Below are 20,364 nucleotides of genomic sequence, written 5' to 3' on the forward strand. Positions count from 1 at the left end.
CAAAACTGCACAGTTTCTGTACCAAAATGCCTATACTGCGATCTCGAACACCTTGCCACCAATAAAATTTGCAAAGAATTCGAAAGACAAAAAAAGATAAATGAAGTAATGGTCTTTCAAGATCTCACCTTTTTTGAAGCTGCCAAGCTGTTTCCCCCAATTAAGGAAAAGCCAGAGAATTCTAGAATGTTTGAAAGGAGAAGTAATGATTTTCCTTCTTTACTATCCAGTTCACCCAGAGCATTAACTCAAGTTCTTCAAAAATCCCCATCCTACACTTACCATTTCCAGAGTCAAAGTCATGTGGTCCCATTTAAAAGGAAAAATAAAGTAATTTTTAAAGACATTAGTTATGACAAAGAGGCGCATAAAGGCCCCGTCTCACCATCAAATAATTGACAGTTATTTGATCAAACTTGACAGTCAAACTTGACTAGTGACACAAACTATACATACTAACTGTCACTTTGTGTCACTAACTGTCAAGTTTGATCAAATAACTGTCAATTATTTGATGGTGAGACGGGGCCTTTAAGCTTTACTAAATGAGGATCTAAGCAGAAACTTACCTAGATTACCGATTTTAAACAAATTATATGATTCACAAAAGCATATGGGATCACAAGGCCCAAGTTTTGCACTTACACTAACAAGCAATCCTGTACATTCTCAGGATAGTGTATCTTCAAAAAATGTTGATTTAACCTCTGATAATAATATGGATTTTGCAGGTTTTGATGAGTCACATAATACATCTAATTTTAGTAAAAGTAGTGTTGACTGAATTGTCATTTATTTATGAATAATATAATATATTATTTTTTATATTAAAAAGAAAAAAATAATAATATTAACAAATTGTATATATAGTTATGACATTTAATATTTTACATTGGAATATTAATGGTTTTTTTAACAATAAGCAAGATCTAATGGTTTTTCTTAACGAATATGATGTTAATATCATTCTTCTAAATGAATCACATCTGAAATTTTCACAGCACTTGCATATTCCCAATTTTTACTGCTATAGGGATGATAGGATTGATGGATGGGGTGGAATAGCGGTTCTTATATCAGTCTCTGGCAGCTGATAGGATAGACATTTCACATATTCACTTGCCTGAAAAATGGCAGGCTATCATTGTCAAATTTGAAAAAAAATTTATTATAGGATCGTATAAGACACCAGATGTTCGTTTTCGTAAGGAGATCTTTAGAGAATTGGTTCAAATGTGTGATAAACCGTTTTTCTTCATAGGTGACTTGAATTGCTAACATTCTTTATGGGGTTCATCATCTAACAATCCGAACGGCAATCGTCTTGCAGATCTTTTGGAAGAGGATAACTTGTGTTTTCTCAATACAGGTGAGGCGACAAGAATTTCACCGCCTGACTCAAACAGTGTCCCTGACGTAGCTATAGCATCTCCAGGTTTGGCTGTGGAATGCCTTTGGGAAGTTTTTCCAGAGATAGGAGCAAGTGATCACTTTCCTTTTGTAGTGAGTTACGGGCAGGATAGAAATAACCCCCAAAGAAATGACCCTCTTCAAGATCGCAGTATCTTTAATGTGAAAAAAGCCAATTGGGAACAATTCAATCAATATATTGAGTCTAACATTAACAACATTCCTAATGAGTCTTACACAGATCTTCAAAACCTAATATTAGACGCAGCAAACAGGTTCATCCCTAAGAAAAAGCGTGTTAGATTCCATAAACCACAATTACCTTGGTGGGATGAAGTGTTCAGTTTTAATTAAATCAAAGAGGGAGGCAGTCAAGAAGTTCAAACAGGTACCTTCTTTAGAAAACTTCATTAATTTAAAAAAAATTAGGGCACATTGTAAAAAAGAACTTAAATCCAAGAAGAAAAAATCATTTGTTGTGTTTTGTTCCACAATTTCCCCTGGTACTCCAATATCAGTAATGTGGAGAAAAGTGAGAAGTTTCCATAAGGCTTTCACTAAAACCTCAACTAGAACTCCCAGTAATTCATCGTTAGGGGAGGAAATGCTTTGCTCATTGACTCCACCTGTATTTGAGGACATTGCGTCTCACCCAGTGAAATCTAATACTATCGAGTGTGAACTCTTCTCTTTAAACGAACTTTCATTGGTTTTAGTTGAACGAAAGGATACTGTGCCGGGCCAGGATGGTATAACATTTTCTATGTTGCAACATCTTCCAGAGTCAGCAATCAAGTTCCTGTTAAAATTGTTCAATTTATGTTTAAAGGAGGGAATGCATATTCCCACTCAATGGAAATCACAGTGTGTTTAATTCCCAAACCCAATAAAAATATAAATTGTCTTTCGGAGACCAATCGTTTTATCATCGTGTGTTAGTAAACTGTTAGAGAACATGATAAAAATAAGGTTAGATTGGTATGTAGAACATCATATGATCCTATCGCCTTTCCAGACTGGCTTTCGTAAAGGTAGAGGGGTGTCTGAAAACTTAATTCATCTGGTCAATGAAATCTCAATGAATATCTCGAAAAGGAAACCAGCAGCTGCTGTTATGTTAGACATTTCTTCTGCATATGATAAAGTGTCAATCATCCAATTATTGGACGCTTTGGGAGATCTCAATGTGCCATTGTTCCTTATTGAATTGGTTAAACACTTATTGACTAATCGCTTGGTGTCTGTTCGTGATCCTATTTCCTTAAATCTGCTAGGACCAAGAACTACCAATGTGGGCCTTCCTCAGGGTTCCCCTTTGAGTCCAGTACTATTTAATATTGTCATCAATATAATCTCATTTTGTGTGCCAGAGGATGTTCTAATTACTCAGTATGCAGACGATGTTGCCCTCTATTGCTCCGGCAACAGCTGGGTGGATGTTGTGGAAAAATTAAATGGTACAGTAGAAAGTATTTCTAACAAAATTCATGATATGGGAATGTGTCTTTCATCTAGCAAAAATCAAGCAATTTTTTTTGATAGAAATAGGAATAATATTCCGAATTCACTAATATCAGTGAATAACACACGTTTAGATTGGAAACAAGAAGTTTCTCATTTGGGAGTTATTCTAGATCAGCGGCTCTCAATCTGTGGTACATGTACCACTGGTGGTACATCTCATTATTCGCTGTGGTACACAAGACACAAAAAAAATTAAAATAGTAGTGCTTAGTAAGTCTTGATAATACAATCTAAAAATATAGGTGGTACCAAAAATAATTAAAATAACTGTAGGTGGTACATGACTCAAAAAGTTTGAGAGCCCCTGTTCTAGATAGTTCCCTTTCTTGGAGAAGTCAAATTGAAAAGATGGCATTGAGGGCTTCCAGTGGAGTCAATATTATTCGTTGTTTGTGTCGAACCTGGTGGGGAGCACATCCTGCAACTTTACTTACTCTATATAAGGCATACATTAGATCACATCTTGACTATGGATCTATTTTTCTGGGAGGTTGTGCACGTTCTCTACTTGCAAAATTGGATAAGGTTCAGTATAGAGCTCTTAGAGTGGTAGGGGGATTTATGAGGTCTTCTCCAGTTCATATAATTTTGTCAGAGTGTGGAGAAACACCGTTAGATCTCAGAAGAATATGGCTAGCATCTAAATTCATTTTAAAAGTAGTAGCCTATGACAACCCAATATATGCCTCAATTGAGCAATTTCACAATGTCTTTTTGGGTTACTTTAGTTTTTGGAGAAGAAAATATTTCCCACCAATACTGGCTGCTTTCCAGAATACTTTACATGAAATTCATGAGGTAGCACATAGCTCCTTATTTCCTTGTCACTCCTTTCCACTTAATACTCAGATTTCTCCTATGGCTTATGAAACTGTCAATATTGGCAAAGAGACAAATAACCAAACCAAGTTTATGGAATGGTACCTCAATAACTGGTCAGAATATAAACTTATTTTCACAGATGGATCCAAAGATAAACAAGGTAATGTAGGTATTGGGATATACCTTAACGAGAGAACACAGTTAACAGCAAGATTACCATCCGCTAATTCAATTTGCTCAGCAGAAGTATTTGCCATTAAAAAAGCATTAGAGTTAATCCAACAGAATAATTTTACAAAGTGCCTCATCTGTAGTGATTCTAAAAGTGCTCTAGAGAAAATCACAAGACCAAGCTACAAGGCGGCAATAGACACACAAACTCTCCAACTAAAACAAAAACTATATGAATTTGATGAACAACAAAGAGAAATTAAATTTTCATGGATTCCAAGTCACACTGGAATTATTGGGAATGATAGAGCTGACCATCTTGCGAATCTTGGAAGAAAGCTGCCTATTAGTGAAGAACCAAAGGCCCCCTTTAAAGATTTTCAAATTAAATATAAAGAAAACCTATGGATTGGTTGGGAAAATCGTTTCCAACAAATAGGACAGGCAAAAGGAATTACTTATTGCTCACAAGTTACAGTTCCATATAAAAAGGCATGGTTTACAAAATTTCCCAACCTGGGGAGAGGTATAATAACACAAATGTGTCGTATGAGAAGTGGACATTGTAGTGTTCCTGTACATTTATTTAGATTGAAGGTAGTGAATTCAAACCAGTGTTTATGTGGCAGTGTAGGAACTTTACAACATGTTTTATTGGAATGTACTAGGTTCCAAAGAGAGTCCCAGTTGCTTAGAAGGGAACTAGAAGGTGATCCGACATTAACTGATGTGTTGTTTAAAAATTTAAACTCAAAGACATTAATCGCAGTGCAAAAGTTTTTAACATCAACAATGACTCGTGTATAGCTTGCTTAAAAACTTTAGACTTTATGCTTGCTTACAATGCATGTGCTTAGTGCGGTTTTGCAAGGTAGTACTAGACCATTAATAGTAGAACTTTAGTTATGGAACTCTTAAACAATTACAAAGTTTTTTTTATCTCTTAATTATTTCAGATTCAGGAGCTATGAGCTTAAGCCCAGATGTACCTCAGATACGGCTCTTGAATATTCAAGTCTATAATAACGGATCCTGGCCGGATAGCCCTGGCAGCTAAGGCCATTCACATGAAGAGAAGAAGAAGGCTCTTCAGATATAATCTTAATGTAATGAGTTTGTATTCAATAAATATTAAATAAGAAACTAGTCGTCAATTATACAGAGTGTCCCAAAAGTAGTGGAACGGTCGAATATTTCGCGAACTAAACATCGCATCGAAAAACTGAAAAATGCATGTTCAATCATTTTCAAAAATCTATCCAATGACACCAAACACCAACCCCCACTACACCCCCTGGAGGTGGGGTAGGGGGTAACTTTAAAATCTCAAATGGAAACCCCTAGTTTTTCTTGCAGATTTGGATTCGTTACGTAAAAGTAAGCAACTTTTATTCAAGACATTTTTTCGAACTGTGGATAGATGGCGCTATAATTGGGAAAAACGATTTATCCTGATACCATAGGTAAATTATAGAAACGGTCTAATATCTCGATAAATACACTTCCAAATGAGAAACCAAAAAAAAAGGTTTTTAATACTTTTCGAAAACCTATCGAATAACACTAAACTTGAAAATTTAAAATCAATCAATAATTGTAAAAATATTAGGAGAATAAAAGTGTTGCTTTAAAAAGTATATAGAGTGGGGGATAAAAAAAATTGAACGTATTAAATGATCACTGAAAGAGGTATGTGGCGCCCTCTGGGTAATACATCATTTGTGGTTGGCGAATTTAGATTTCTTGCCAAAAAAAACCCGCTTACCAAATTTCGTGTTGTTATCCCGTGCCTGTCAGGAAATATTCAAGAATAAATAAAATAAAAGTTTAACTTTGACAGCCTGTATTTCGGTTATATCAATTTACGTACTAAAGTAAGTTAGCTTAAATCGACCTATTTTATCCTCAGGAATCTAAGGTTAAGCTATGGCGCATTCTTTACCAAACACCCTGTATATTAATAGTATAAGTAAAATTATTCACAAGCGATTAAATTTAAACTTTTATTACAGTGCCATCGGCAAATAAATATAACATTAATAATGGGGGTCTATAAAAAATTTTCAGTAGTAATTGCACAAGAGATCTAAAATTATTGAATTTTTCCCGAGTGACACTTTGACAGTTTTAATTTCACGACCCGAAGGGGAGTGAAATTATGTCAAAGTGTCACGAGGGCAAAAATTCTATATTAATTTTAAAAATCGAGTGCAATTTGTAGCGATTATTTCATGAATAAAACTATTCAAAACCAAAATTTTACTGTAATTTATTTATGTACCTAAGTATAAATTAGTACAATTAAACACACAGTTATAAATATTTGACGGTTGAAAGTCATCACTTTTATAATTTTTAAAACATTCTGAATGTATTTTTTCGTAGCAACGAAGGGCATCTGACGTAATATACTTAACGACGGGAAATTATCAAAAATTATCGGGTATAATATCACAAGAGAGCGAGAATAAATTGAAAATAATGCGACAGTTTTTCGAAAATTTGTTTTCTGGCAATAGACACGAGAGCCCCCAGGGCTCAAGTGGCTATTGCCCAATGACAACAAATGTGAGTAAAAATGAAGCATTATTTTCTTATTTATTCTTACTGTCGTGTGATATTCGTAAGATTATTTTTTAATACGTATATTATGGATATTTTCTTAAATGCGACAGTTGTCAACACTAGGAAATTGGTAAACAAAAAAATTCTATTGGGAATTTTCTGCAGTAGATAATTCTCAGTTTAATTTTAATCTGATTGGACAGAATTAAACACGTGATCAAATATCTTACTATACGATTGGAAGTTAAAATCATCAAAAAATAATCAGTTTAATTTTTATTTCTGTAACTTTCTATTGGTCAGAATCTTATATGAATGAAATAATCAAGAGAGTTCAATAATTGAACTAGAGATTGAAGATATAATTATTATATCTACGGATTTTTGGTTGACGCTGCAGACGTAATCACCCTTTAAAGGTGATCTCGATGGGTTGTTTCTCGGAAATGTCATTAATTAGACAGATACTCAGTTTTACGCTACAGGCTACAGGATTTAAGTGTGAGTTTTCATAGGTACTCACCGGTGTGAGTATGCATTTGTGCTTTTTTAAATTACAATGATGTGAAAACTTTCTGGAGCATATTTTGCACGTGAAAGGTTTTTCCCCTGTATGCACTCTCATATGCGATTTTAAGTAATACTTTGATGAAAACTGTTTGGTGCAAATTTTACATTCAAATGGTTTTTCACCATTCAATGTTTTTTATTACTATGCACTGTCATAATATGTTGTTTTAAATAATTCTTTGTTGAAAATTGTTTGTTGCATATTGCACATTCAAATGGTTTTTCATCAGTATGTACTGACATATGTCCTTTTAACGTACTTTTTCTTGAAAACGGTTTGCTACATATTTTACATATACATGGTTTTTCACCACTATGCACTATCATATGTGCTTTTGAATACCACTTTGATGAAAATTGTTTTGTGCAAATTTCACATCCAAATGAATTTTCACCAGTATGCACTATCATATGCGATTTTAAAACTTTTTTCGTTGAAAACTGTTTATTGCAAACTTCACATTCAAATGGTTTGTCACCAGTATGCGCTGTCATATGTCTTTTTAAACTATCCTTTCTTGAAAACTGTTTGGTGCAAATTTCACATGCAACTGGTTGTTCACCAGTATGCAATTTCATATGGATTGTTAAATTTCCTTTTAGTGAGAACTGTTTGGTGCAAATTTCACATTCAAATGGTTTTTCACCGGTATGCACTATCATATGACTTTTTAGATGTGGCTTTTGTGAAAACTGTTTGGTGCAAATTTCACATCTAAATGGTTTTTCACCAGTATGTACTCTCATATGCGATTTTAAATATGATTTCGTTGAAAACTGTTTGGTGCAAATTTCACATGCAACTGATTTTTCCTCAGTGTGTATCCTCATATGTAATTCTAAACGAGAACTGCTTGACAATGGTTTCTTGCAAATGATACACATAAAACGTTGTCCTCCAGCGTTAACATTGGTAGGGGAAGTTATATATGGGTTCAAATTACTGTCACTTCTATCATCATTTGTTAAGAGGCTTCTGGCATCAGTTTTCATATCTTTACAAGAGAAACCTAAAATTATAATAATCTGTTAAATCAGAATACGAGGGTGGGTTGATATAAAACTAACCTTTGATAGAAAAAAAAGTTTTTTTCGATTAAATGGATTTATTCCTCAACATTGTCCCCTTTTAGCTTGATACACTTAGTAAGACGATGTTCCAATTTTTTATCTCCTCCAAATAGTACTTTTGCTCGAGCTCTTCAAAATAGGCCGAAGTTTCAGCGACGTCTTCATCGTTTGTTGCAAAACGGCGTCCTCTGAGCCATTTTTTTAGGTTTGGAAACAGGAAAAAGTCGCTGGCGGCAAAATCTGGGGAATACGGTGGTTATTCAACCAATTAATAGCCCAATTCGTGTAATTTTGCCATGGAGACGGCCGTTCTGTGAAACGGTGCGTTGTCTTGGTGAACGAGTATTTTTTGCGTGCCAAACCGGGGCATTTTCGACGCAATTTGGCATCGAATATATCTAATATTGCTGTGTAGTACTCGCCATTGATTGTTTTTCCTTTTTCCAAGTAGTCGATGTGGATGATGCCCTTCGCATCCCAGAAAACAGTCGCCATCGCTTTGCCGGCCGAATGTGTACTTTTTGCCTTCTTCGGCGGGACATTCGCCGCGTTTGCGCCACTGTTTCGACTGTTCTTTGGTTTCCGGTGTGTAATAATACACCCAGGTTTTATCAACGGTGATCAATCGATGTAAAAAATCCTTCAGATAGCGCCGTATCATCGCCAAAAGTGTAACCGAAGTGGTCACATGTTTTCGCATTTGGTCGATTGTCAGCAAACGTGGCACCCATCGCTCAGATATCTTTTTCATTCCCAAACAATGGTGAATGATGTTGTGTACGCGTTCGTAGGAAATGTTAAGGACCCCTAATAACTAGCGGAGCTTGATTCGACGATCTGCCATAATCATGTGATGGACTTTATTGATCATCTCCGGCGTGGTGACTTCATTTGGCCTCCCGGGATACTCATCATCAAAAACACTTGTACCACCACGAACAAATTCAGCTTTTCAAAATTTTACTGTTGCTAACGTAGGTGCAGCCTTACCATATACTTCGTCCCGGTCGGCTTTGATTTACACATTCGTTTTCCCCTTTTTGTGGAGGAACTTAATCACCGAACGATACTCGATTTTTTCCATTTTTCCGAAAACACAAAAGTTGTTTGCTTCTGACAGCCGTAAAAACCAAACTAAAAGTGTTATTAACTTAAAATTTAGACAGACGTCACGTCATGAATGGCAAATGGCCAAACCGAGAGCAATTCGGTATCAAGTAACGCCATATATCAAAGGCTAGTTTTATACCAATCTATCCTCGTAATGTAATTAAATAAAAATGAATAAAATATGATAACAGATGAAAACCTTCTGTTTATATTTGAACGAAGGATGCTGAGAGGAATATTCGGTGGCATCTGTGAAAATTGTATTTGGAAGAGGTGGTACAACTACGAGGTATACCACAGATATAACCATATTCAATACACTTATTTTGGAATGTTTATGTACTTTTGATGCATTTTATACACTTTAAAATGCAACTATGCATTTCCACCCATTTTTCTACTATTGGGACCGTGCAAGTTCGGAAAAGCGACACCTGGTTTCATAGCTCAGTCCTGGTTGCCAGATAATTGTCAAAGCCACAACCCAAAAAAATTATGAAGAAAAAGTAAGACTGAGGTTATGTTATTAAAAGGTAAACAATTGTATGTCGTAAATAAAATTAATTAATAAAATGAAGTACTGCAAGCAAAATACAATTAATTAAATTTAATTTTATATAATATTTGCATATCATATCAATATTGTGGAGCAACATATAATTTTTCTTCTTCAATGGCAGTAGGTATGAAATATACCTACGTCAATTTGAAAATTTCAATTGACAATATGAATTATTTAAGAAAATTTCAAGATTTCTCCGATATTTCCGCACAATCGTTTCTCGTATCCCCTCCAAGTACTTGAAAAAGTATAGCACATAGCATATAGTATACACAGCGAATAGCCGAAACCGAAATATCCAAAAAATTAAGCACGTTTAAGAAAAAACTTTATTTTTCTAGCATAAAAAGTAAGCAAGTTACACTCAAAATAAAGTTGGTCATTTTTTTTTTTGGTAAAAAAAACTCGTGAAAATCACCCCCTAATTAGCATCCCAAATGAAATTAAGGCCATCGGTACATAATTCGCAAATATTTTACGGCTATCCCTATTTTTTCTGTCTTTGCACGGCAAATTACGTGCAGTGAAATTCTCACTGGTATGGATATATAAACTTTACTTGACAATGTCATCATTAACTTTGAAGATAGTTTTTGAATGTTCTTGGATAACTGTTACTTGTATAATTAATTGCCTTAATTATTAATTCAGTTAATTAATATGATTATTTCATTCATAGGAGGTTCTGACCAATAGAAAGCTGCAGAAATCTGAATTAAATCGATAATTTTTGATAATCTCCCGTCGTCAAGCATATTACGTCAGATGCCCTTCGTTGCTATGAAAAAATACATTCAGTGACATTAATGACAAATGTTTTAAAAATTATAAAAGTGATGACTTTCAACCATCAAATACATATTTATAACAACTGTGTGTTTAATTGCACTAATTTGTACTTACATAAATAAATTATAATAAAATTTTGGTTTTGAACAGTTTTATTCATGAAATAATCGCAACAAATTGCACTCGAACTCTAAACTTAATATAGAATTTTAGAGCTCTTGTGCAATTACTACTGATAATTTTTTCACTAACTATGTATTCAGTAATTGTAATAATTTATTTACTATACAACAAAAAAAAATAATAAGTGATTTTTTACTAATATATTGCTACTATGAAACGCTTACAATTTTGAACATCTTTAACAACAAAATATTTGGATCTCTGAATATATCCCGGTGTATTCTCTGTTTGGGTCTTCCATAAATAATAAACAATAAATAACTATTTATTAAGTTATTAAGTAATTAAGTTCACGTCTTAAATCAATTATTTATAATCAATACACTATCATTCTTAATTATTTAATCAACAACTCAAAATATTCCCGATGCTATGTCAAATATTTAAAATTGTCACTGTCTGACTGACAATATGCTAACAATATTCTATTCGACTGAGTGCGTTGTATGACAAAGATAGATTTCGAAAATATTACAACGGACATTGTGTTCATTTTTTTGGAATCCTATAACCAGTATGGAAAACCAATAAATATTTTTGAAAAATTGAAACTATAATACTAATATATATAATATAAACATATCTAACTAGGTGATCTAATTAACTATAATAGTGGTGCTGATTTTGGCTGTTTTGCGTTTTGTGTACCACCTCAAAAAATGAAATGTACCACCAGTGGTACATGTACCAATGATTGAGAACCGCTGTCATAGAGGACGCCACATATGCCACATATTTGACATAAATTTGCGCTTAACTTTTTTGCTCTTCGAGTTAACACTATTTTTCTGATAAAATATTAAAGATACGATATTTCAACAAAAAAGTTATACTTGTTAATAGCTTCAAAACTGAACAGTTTTCGAGATAATCGCATTTTACAAATCAGCTGCATAACTCTGTTTAACGCAATTATTCCAGGTAACGAATGAAAAATAGAAGAAAACATCAATATTCTCTATTCGGTAGGGATACACCGGTCACGGATTAATAAAGAAACAAACGAATCGGCAGGTCGATTGTAATATTTTAGGTATACCAGTAACATAAGCGTAGACCTCGGGTGCGTAGAGGGCCAATATCTATTTAATTATTGAATTTTTAGTAATTTTTTGATTAAAATTTAATAAACAGGATAATTTAAGGAAAAATAATAAGATAAATAATAAAATACAATGCACCCTTGTTAGAAATACCTTTCTTAGCAAAAACTTAATACTAACTTAGGAGTAAGATTATGCAAAACACCTGACTAGAACATTTTCCCGAGCAGATGCGAAGAGACTTCCTTGACTAAAAGAACAATTAGGATTTACCCGCAAGTAATATTTTAAATACGAAAAAATATATAGATTAGTGCCGATTCGATATGCGGTCTACCATCCAATATGCGGTCTACCGCAGAGTAACTAATTCGTTATGTGGTCTATCACAGAGTAGTTATTTCGATATGCGGCCACCACTAAATAATGTTAATGCATTCAGTAAATTTTGCAACTACTCGTATATACAGTATGGTGCAAATGAAAGGAATAAATTCTTTATTTCTTAAACCGATGACATTAGGGAAAATCCCGAAACAGGTCGATTTTTGTTTTTAAATTATGATATTTTGAATGAAGTAAAAGACAGACGTACTCTCAATCATTTATTGTAACTTCCGACGACCGGTTTCGCTCTCTAAACTATGCAGAGCATCTTCAGGTCAACGGTTACAAGTAACTAAATGATTCGGTTACAAGGAGGTACTACCTCAGTATTCATTAACATGATATATCTGCTTAAGTTATGCTAACGGGATATGGTGGAATAGACGGAGAATGTTGCAAAGGTAAACAAGTTTATGGAATTTGGGAATTTTTGAGGGTGAAGAGATAGTTGGTGAAAGACAACCAACAAATCTGTACCGGTTTTAAAGATTTTTATTTCTATTTATTAAAAGATTTTTGTTTTTATTTATATTTATTAAAGACTTCTATTTATTAGTGTATGTGTTAGTGTAAGACTAACAACGTTTGGATCAAAACGGGTCGATATCTAATATGTATGTTAGATGTGGACGTGCAGCTGTAACCTAAATTGTTAAAGTCAATACTCCTTGATGTTTTAATGAGAGGAGTAGTGGTCGTAAAAAGAATGAAAAATCGGAAAGCTTAAAAATTGTAGCTAAAAGGGTATATTAGCAGTCATATAGTAATAACAGTAATAAATGTGAATTGATAGACAACAATGTAGGTACATGAAATTGAGATATAAATTAAAGGGTGAGAATTAGAGTAGAAAAGAAAAGAAAGGAAGGGATTAAAATTCAGTTGAAAGTAATTGATTGTAAATTGAGACTATGTATTATTGATATAAGCAGTGAAGAAACATTAATAAACTATTGAAACAGATAAAAGAAAGGAATAGTAATAAAATATATTTTGGGGGTATACCTACATTGTGTTTTAAAATCTGTCAATAAACCCATTCAACATATGATATTTTGGCATATATATCATACTAGTGTCGTCATCCATCTGGGGGTGATGACGTAATCGATGATTTTTTTAAATGAGAATAGGGGTCGAGTGCTAGCTCATTTGAAAGGTCATTAAATTCACTATTTAGTCATATAAACATTTACACAATTATTTGTACAGGGCGTGCAAAAAAATTTTTAATGAAATTATTTGACAAAAAAGAAGAATGTATGTAGTTTATTTAATTCAAAATACATTTTACTGTTGCCCAGAAACAGAAAAAATGTTTATTTCAAAAATAAACATTGCTTTTCGATTAAATTCAATGTTCAAGCCAGCTCCCGCCAGCCACCTGTTTCTTAGGAAGTTTGAACATTTAATTTAAGCGAAAAACAATGTTTATTTGTGATATAAACATTTTTTTACTGATTTCTAACAGCAATAAAATGTATTTTAAATTAAATAAATTATATAGATTCTTCTTTTTTTGTCAAATAATTTAAATTAAAAAAATTTTTTGGGCGCCCTGTATAAACAATTATGTAAATGTTTATATTAATAAATAGAGAATTGAATGATCCAAATGAGCTAGCACACGACCCCTATTCTCATTTAAAAAAATCATCGATTACTTCATCACGCCCATATGGATGACGTTACTAGTATGACATTTATGGCAAAATATCATAATTTAAAAATAAAAATTGACCTGTTTCAGGATTTTTCCTTAAAGTCGCCGGTTTACGAAATAACGAATTTATTCCTTTCATTTGCACCATACTGTATAGTATCAAAATAAAGCTCATTTTTTGACCTAGGTATTTTAATTACGGTACTGTCTTGGCATTTTAATTATTCAAGTGAAAGTACTTAATTACCCAAATAGGTGCAAAACCAAATTAGAGAAAGTATGACAAACTAATGCAATTTTAATAGGTAATTTAACTAAATGGGTCGACAAACAAATCAGGAATGCTATAAGAAACTATAAGGACATTTGTTATCTTCCAGTTGAATTTATTCTGTCGAATTGGTAACGCCTTATATTGTTAATTTTGTGAGAATCTGTTCGTGCTGTTTAACCGAAAATGCCAAGACGTGTTTTAGATGTAGATACTCTAATTTGTAACCTACATAAGTACTTTATTGCGGAAAAAAAACAATGGTGGTCCTTTAAAATCGGTAACGTCTGTACAACAACGCGTGTGCGATGCTTTAGAAATTAGCGAATCAAAATTAAGATCTACAATTAAAAACGAGAATAGTGAAGTGCCGGAAAACGATCACCACCATACTCGCCTGTTATTAAAAACGAACAATATGTTAGAAGGACGAAAATTTCAAATTCGTAATATCATATATCAAATGCGTGCAAATAAGGAACATGTGACTTTAGGTACAATTTTACTTAAGTTAAAAGAGAGGAAATTTGGTGACATCGGCAGAACAAGTTTATGGCAAGTCCTACATAACATAGGATTCAAATTTAAAAAAGAGGATAACAGAAAAGCGCTTTGTGAAAGAAGTTCTGTTGTACACAAGAGAATTGAGTTTCTGAGAAAATAAATATAACATATTTAAAGAAGAAGGATCAACTTTTGTATATTTAGACGAAACATGGATATTTTCTAAGGGTGCTACCAAGAGAATATGGCAAGATGACAACATAAAATCGATCAAGCATGCTAGTGGAGAAGGGAAGCGACATATAATTCTGCACGCGGGAGGGAAGACAGGCTTTATAGAAGGTGCTGATTTAATATTTTCGTCTACATCAAAAAACAGTGACTATCGTGACAATATGAACACGGAAATGTTTGTGAAATGGTTGCGTGAAAAACTTCTTCCCGGATTAAGTGAGCCCAGCGTAATTATTTTAGACAATGCGCCTTATCATTCAGAAATACTAAACAAAAGTCCAACAAATTCGTGGAATGTAGATAAGATTAAAGAATGGCTAACAAATGAACGCATATCTATTCCACAGCATATATTAAAGTCTGAGTTGTTACGTTTGGCAAAAGAACATGCAAAACCAAAAATCTTTGTGGTGGATCAGGTTACTGAAAGTTACGGGCATCAAGTTTTACGTCTTCCACCATACCACTGCCAGTTTAATCCCATCGAATATATATGGGGAATAGCAAAATAATATTACGACAACCATATTGGGCCTAATGGGTATACAGACGAAGCGGTTTGGGAAACTTGGCGAGAAGCACTTTCAATTGCAACTCCAGAAGTATGGCGGAACTGTATATACAAGTGCGAAAAATTAATTGAGGATTGGTGGATTCGTGAAAATAAAATTAACGAAATAAGCCCAATCATAATAACAATTATGACAATCGCATTATTGAACAAAATCCTATGGGACCAAAGTATCTCCAAAGAAAATAAACGTAACATCTATAACAGCATTGTTAAGAGCATTATAACATACAGCAGCGAAGTTTGGCCACTTAAAGAAAAATCCGAAAATATGCTCAGAACAACTGAAATGGACTTCTGGAGAAGATCTGCTGGTATATCAAGAATACAAAAAATCATAAATACAAGAATATTGGAGATAATGGATGTAAAGCATACAATAATGGACGATATAAAAACAAAGCAACTAAGATGGTTTGGCCACGTACAACGTATGGAAGAAGACAGATTACCCAAGCAAGTGCTACGATGGGCACCAAAAGGACGGCGGAAGAGAGGAAGACCTAGGAAAAGCTGGATAGAAGGAATCCATAGGGAAATCGGAGAAAGAGGCTTGAACGAAGACATGTGCTACGATCGAGAGCAATGGCGATTGGGAATCGGAAGACGTCGTAGAACGTTATAAACCGATTATATATATATATATATATATATATATATATATATATATATATATATATATATATATATATATATATATATATATATATATATATATAATAACAATTAACGGTGACGACAGCGATGATGATGACAGCGATGGCGATGATAGTGTGAACAATAACAACTAAATCATTTTAGTAAAAAAAATTGGTACGTATATTGACTTAATAATATTTAGCATTTTACTTAAATATTTGATGTTTACATAATGCCCTGCTGTAGGATTTCCGGATCCTTTTCAAGGCGTGATTTGTTTGAAATCGAAACTATTTGTAGATATTGTAGGTACATACGTAATATTATAATATTGTTTTTAATAATTTTTATTTACGGGAAAAATACCCCATTATACATATAAACTATAAAATATAAATGACTAACATAGAAAACATGCGATCTGATAAAAGAATAAAACAAGCTCAAATTAGTTTACAATGTCATATAAACGCTTTTTACACGCGTCAATTGACTTTAATTTAAAAACATCCAACGTCAATATATCACTTAAATTGATTGTGACTTTATAGAAAACCATTTTAGAGATTAAATTAAAACATCAACAATACAGCAACGTTTAGCCTTCTACCTTTTATAAGTTATAATTTGTTTTATTTTTATTATATTGATATTCATGCAACAATTAATATTAGGTATATTGATTTTTGGCTACGGATAATGAACTGTTATAAAGAATCACGAAATTATGTCGTTTAGGCTTCTGTGGCTATACAAACACCTAAAATTTAAAATTATTTGATTTATATAAGAACCTCCTCAAATAAAAAATTACTGCGCCCATGTGTAAATAGTTAAACTACAGCGGACCAGTAAATTCGTTCATTTCTTTCTTAATCCATGACCGGTGTAAGTCTACCGAATAGACTTTACTTATAAATTTTGGTATGGAATACCTTCAACTAAAGTTGATAGTTTCCAAAACATTAAAGAAAAAATAGTATGCGCTATTATTTTTTTACATACATCATTTAATAATCTGTTACTGGATTTGACATCAAACATTTTACATTTCATATTAAATTAAAGTCATAATAATATCATATTTCATTTTCAATTGAAATTAAGAAATAGTTTAACTGAATAACATAAAACTTTTTATCAAAATAAGTGTTCGATATGTCCACCATTTTCTTCAATGCATTTATCAATGCGTTCCATAAAAGATCGTCTCATATTAAATAGCATCATTGGTTGAAAAGAAACAGCTGCAACATTTATTTCTTCCCAAAGTTGGTTGCGAGTGTTTATGACATTCTTGTAGACATGTTGTTTCATTGCTCCCCATACACCAAAATCGAGCGGATTAAATTCTGGGCTACGTAGTGGCCAAGGAAAATGACTACCACGACCAATCCAGAGTTCAGGAAAGTTGTTATCTAGGTATGTTCTCACTGCTCTCGTATAATGTGGTGGTGCACCATCTTGCATGACCACATATTTTGCCTTAAATTTAATGGCAATTCTTCCAGCAAATCAATAAAATCATTTTGTAAAAAACGTAAATAGTTATCACAATTCAAATTACGAGGTAACTCGCATGGCCCTAAAAAATGATTTCCAATGATTCCACACCATACGTTTATTTTGAATTCATGTTGAAAATGCCTTTCTCTTTTAACATGAGGATTTTCAATATCCCAGGAATGATTGTTCCTTAAATTAAAAACCCCACGGAGTGTGAAAGTAGCTTCGTCCGTAAATAATATTCTATCGACGAAGGAGTGGTCAAGATTTTGCCTGTTTCGGATATCATTTGCAAATCTGCATCTTAAGAGGATCGGTACGTATTTTCGGTTGCAATGCTATTCAAATGGGGATTCATTTTTTTCGAATCCTGAGAAAACTAATAAGTATTTTTGAAAAATTTAAACGCAGAATGAAAGACTACGTTATTAGCGAGGGCCGAAAGTCCCTGAGAACTTCTATAATGTTTATTTTAATAAGTTACAGGGGTGAAAAACTAAGAGAAAATGTAGTGTGATTTTTAATTTCAAATATCTCATTCGAAAGAAACTTCTTATACCTATATTCTAAGAGACGTTCGGCCCTCGATAGTAATTTAGTCTTTCATTTTGTGTTTATATTTTTTAAAAATATTTATTAGTTTTTTCAGGATTCGAAAAAAATGGACACCATGTCCGTGGAAATCGAACATTCGCTATCTTTGTCATACAACGCACTCATTCGAATATAATGTTATGACAAGACTCAAGATAGTGACAAGTAGAGATGTGTCCGACCCACTATTTTGATGTAGCAGTTCATTCTGCTACTGCTTTTTAACGCTTTTACGATGATAATAAAATCAATCAAATAAGTATTTCTACTTAATCTACTATCTACTAATCAATCAAATAAGTATTTCTACTTAATCTACTATCTACTAATCAATCTAATAAGTATTTACACACAATGCGTACAATTAATAAAAAGTTATTTATTGTTTATATATTATACATATATGGAAAACCAAGTATTCCAAGTCATTAAAGTTCAAATAAAAGTATTATTTTATAAGAGTTTGTTCCGATAACGGTAAATATGTATGAGTTTAGCTATAAAGTAAAGTGCAAATGGTGGCATAAAATGTCAGCTAATGTTTCAAGTACGTACTACATAGAAATAGCTATATCTACCCTTCTAATGACAATGTCACTGTCAACCTAATGTTTACATCTGCAGTTTCCATACCAATGAGAATTTTACTACACGTAATTTGTAAAGACAGAAAAAGTAGGGATAGCCGTAAAAATATTTGCGAATTATGTACCCATAGCCTTAAAGGTACATCTGTTGGCAATAGATTTTGTACAGATGTAAAGTGGTAAGGGTGAAAATTCTCGCGGTGTAGGATTTTTAAAATTGAAGTTTTGCTGATTCCTAACGCTGAAGATAAATGTCGTGTACTTACTTGAGAATCATCGTCAACGCGAACCATTACTTCATCTTCTTGATCAGGCGTAATCATTTTCGGTCGGCCTAAATTGTCACGTTTAGGACGAAATGACCACTTTCGCCCAAATTCCGAAATAGATGTTGAAATGTTTGGTGATTAGGTTGCAGCCTGTCTGGGTATCGTCTTAAATATTCCCTTTTCGCTGCACGCCCGTTAAAATATTACTGACAATAAATAGCAATCATATCTCTCATATCGATATTTGAAAAAATATTATGCCTCGGCATTTTCTGCTTTTGTTTAATAAACCAAAATAAACTAAATATTACAAAAGTCACTCATTTATTGACACAATACTTATTTGAAGTTGTCAACATCATTAGTGACATCAGCCTACTATGTTAATGAAACAATACTTATTTTAAGTTGTCAAAATCATTCGTGATATCAGCCTACTATGTTAAAATTTGCCGTAATGAATTAAATAAGAATGGGGTTGTCTAATGATGACATCAAAACTGGCTCTAAATGAAGCATTTATCAGGTATTCAGTGCTTTAACGAACAAATATCACAACTAAGAATTATTATGTAGCTGATTCCAATAACAGATTATTAATATTATCTTAATGCTGTATGTAAAAAAATAATAGCGTATACTAATTTTTTCTGTAATGTTTTGGAAAATATCAACTTTAGTTGAAGGTATTCCATACCAAAATTTATAAGTATTGATGTTTTTTTCTATTTTTCCTTCGTTGCCTGGAATAATTGCGTTAAACAGAGTTATGCAGCTGATTTGTAAAATGCGATTATCTCGAAAACTGTTCAGTTTTGAAGCTATTAACAAGTATAACTTTTTTGTTGAAATATCGTATCTTTAATATTTTATCAGAAAAATAGTGTTAACTCGAAGAGCAAAAAAGTTAAGCGCAAATTTATGTCAAATATGTGTCAATTGCGTTAAGAGGATCGGTACGTATTTTCGGCTGCAATGCTATTCAAATGGGGATTCATTTTTTTCGAATCCTGAGAAAACTAATATGTATTTTTGAAAAATTTAAACGCAGAATGAAAGATTACGTTATTAGCGAGGGCCGAAAGTCCCTGAGAACATCTATAATGTTTATTTTAATAAGTTACAGGGGTGAAAACCTAAGAGAAAATTTAGTGTGATTTTTAATTTCAAATATCTCATTCAAAATAAACTTTTTATTTATTCTAAGGGACTTTCGGCCCTGGGTAATAATTTAGTCTTTCATTCTGCGTTTAAATTTTTCAAAAATATTTAGGTATTGGTTTTTTCAGGATTCGAAAAAAAATGAACACAATGCCGTG

The 20,364-nt window shown here is 32.9% G+C and overlaps 1 protein-coding gene across 2 annotated transcripts in view; it reads right to left on the minus strand.

Moving 5' to 3' along the window:
- LOC126892622 (zinc finger protein OZF-like) overlaps nucleotides 1-20,364 on the minus strand; it is a 115,977-nt gene that overhangs the window by 61,475 nt on the left and 34,138 nt on the right. The window contains exon 2 of one of the 2 annotated variants that reach the window (XM_050662234.1): nucleotides 6,754-8,072. The exons of the other annotated variant lie outside the window; for it this stretch is intronic. Coding sequence (XP_050518191.1) covers nucleotides 7,189-8,072 — 884 coding nt within the window. The 3' untranslated portion in view covers nucleotides 6,754-7,188. Of the gene's footprint in view, nucleotides 1-6,753; nucleotides 8,073-20,364 lie in introns of those variants that run through there. 2 annotated transcript variants of the gene reach the window in all.

This window comes from Diabrotica virgifera, chromosome 9 (assembly GCF_917563875.1).
Source record: "Diabrotica virgifera virgifera chromosome 9, PGI_DIABVI_V3a".
NCBI lineage: Eukaryota > Metazoa > Arthropoda > Insecta > Coleoptera > Chrysomelidae > Diabrotica > Diabrotica virgifera.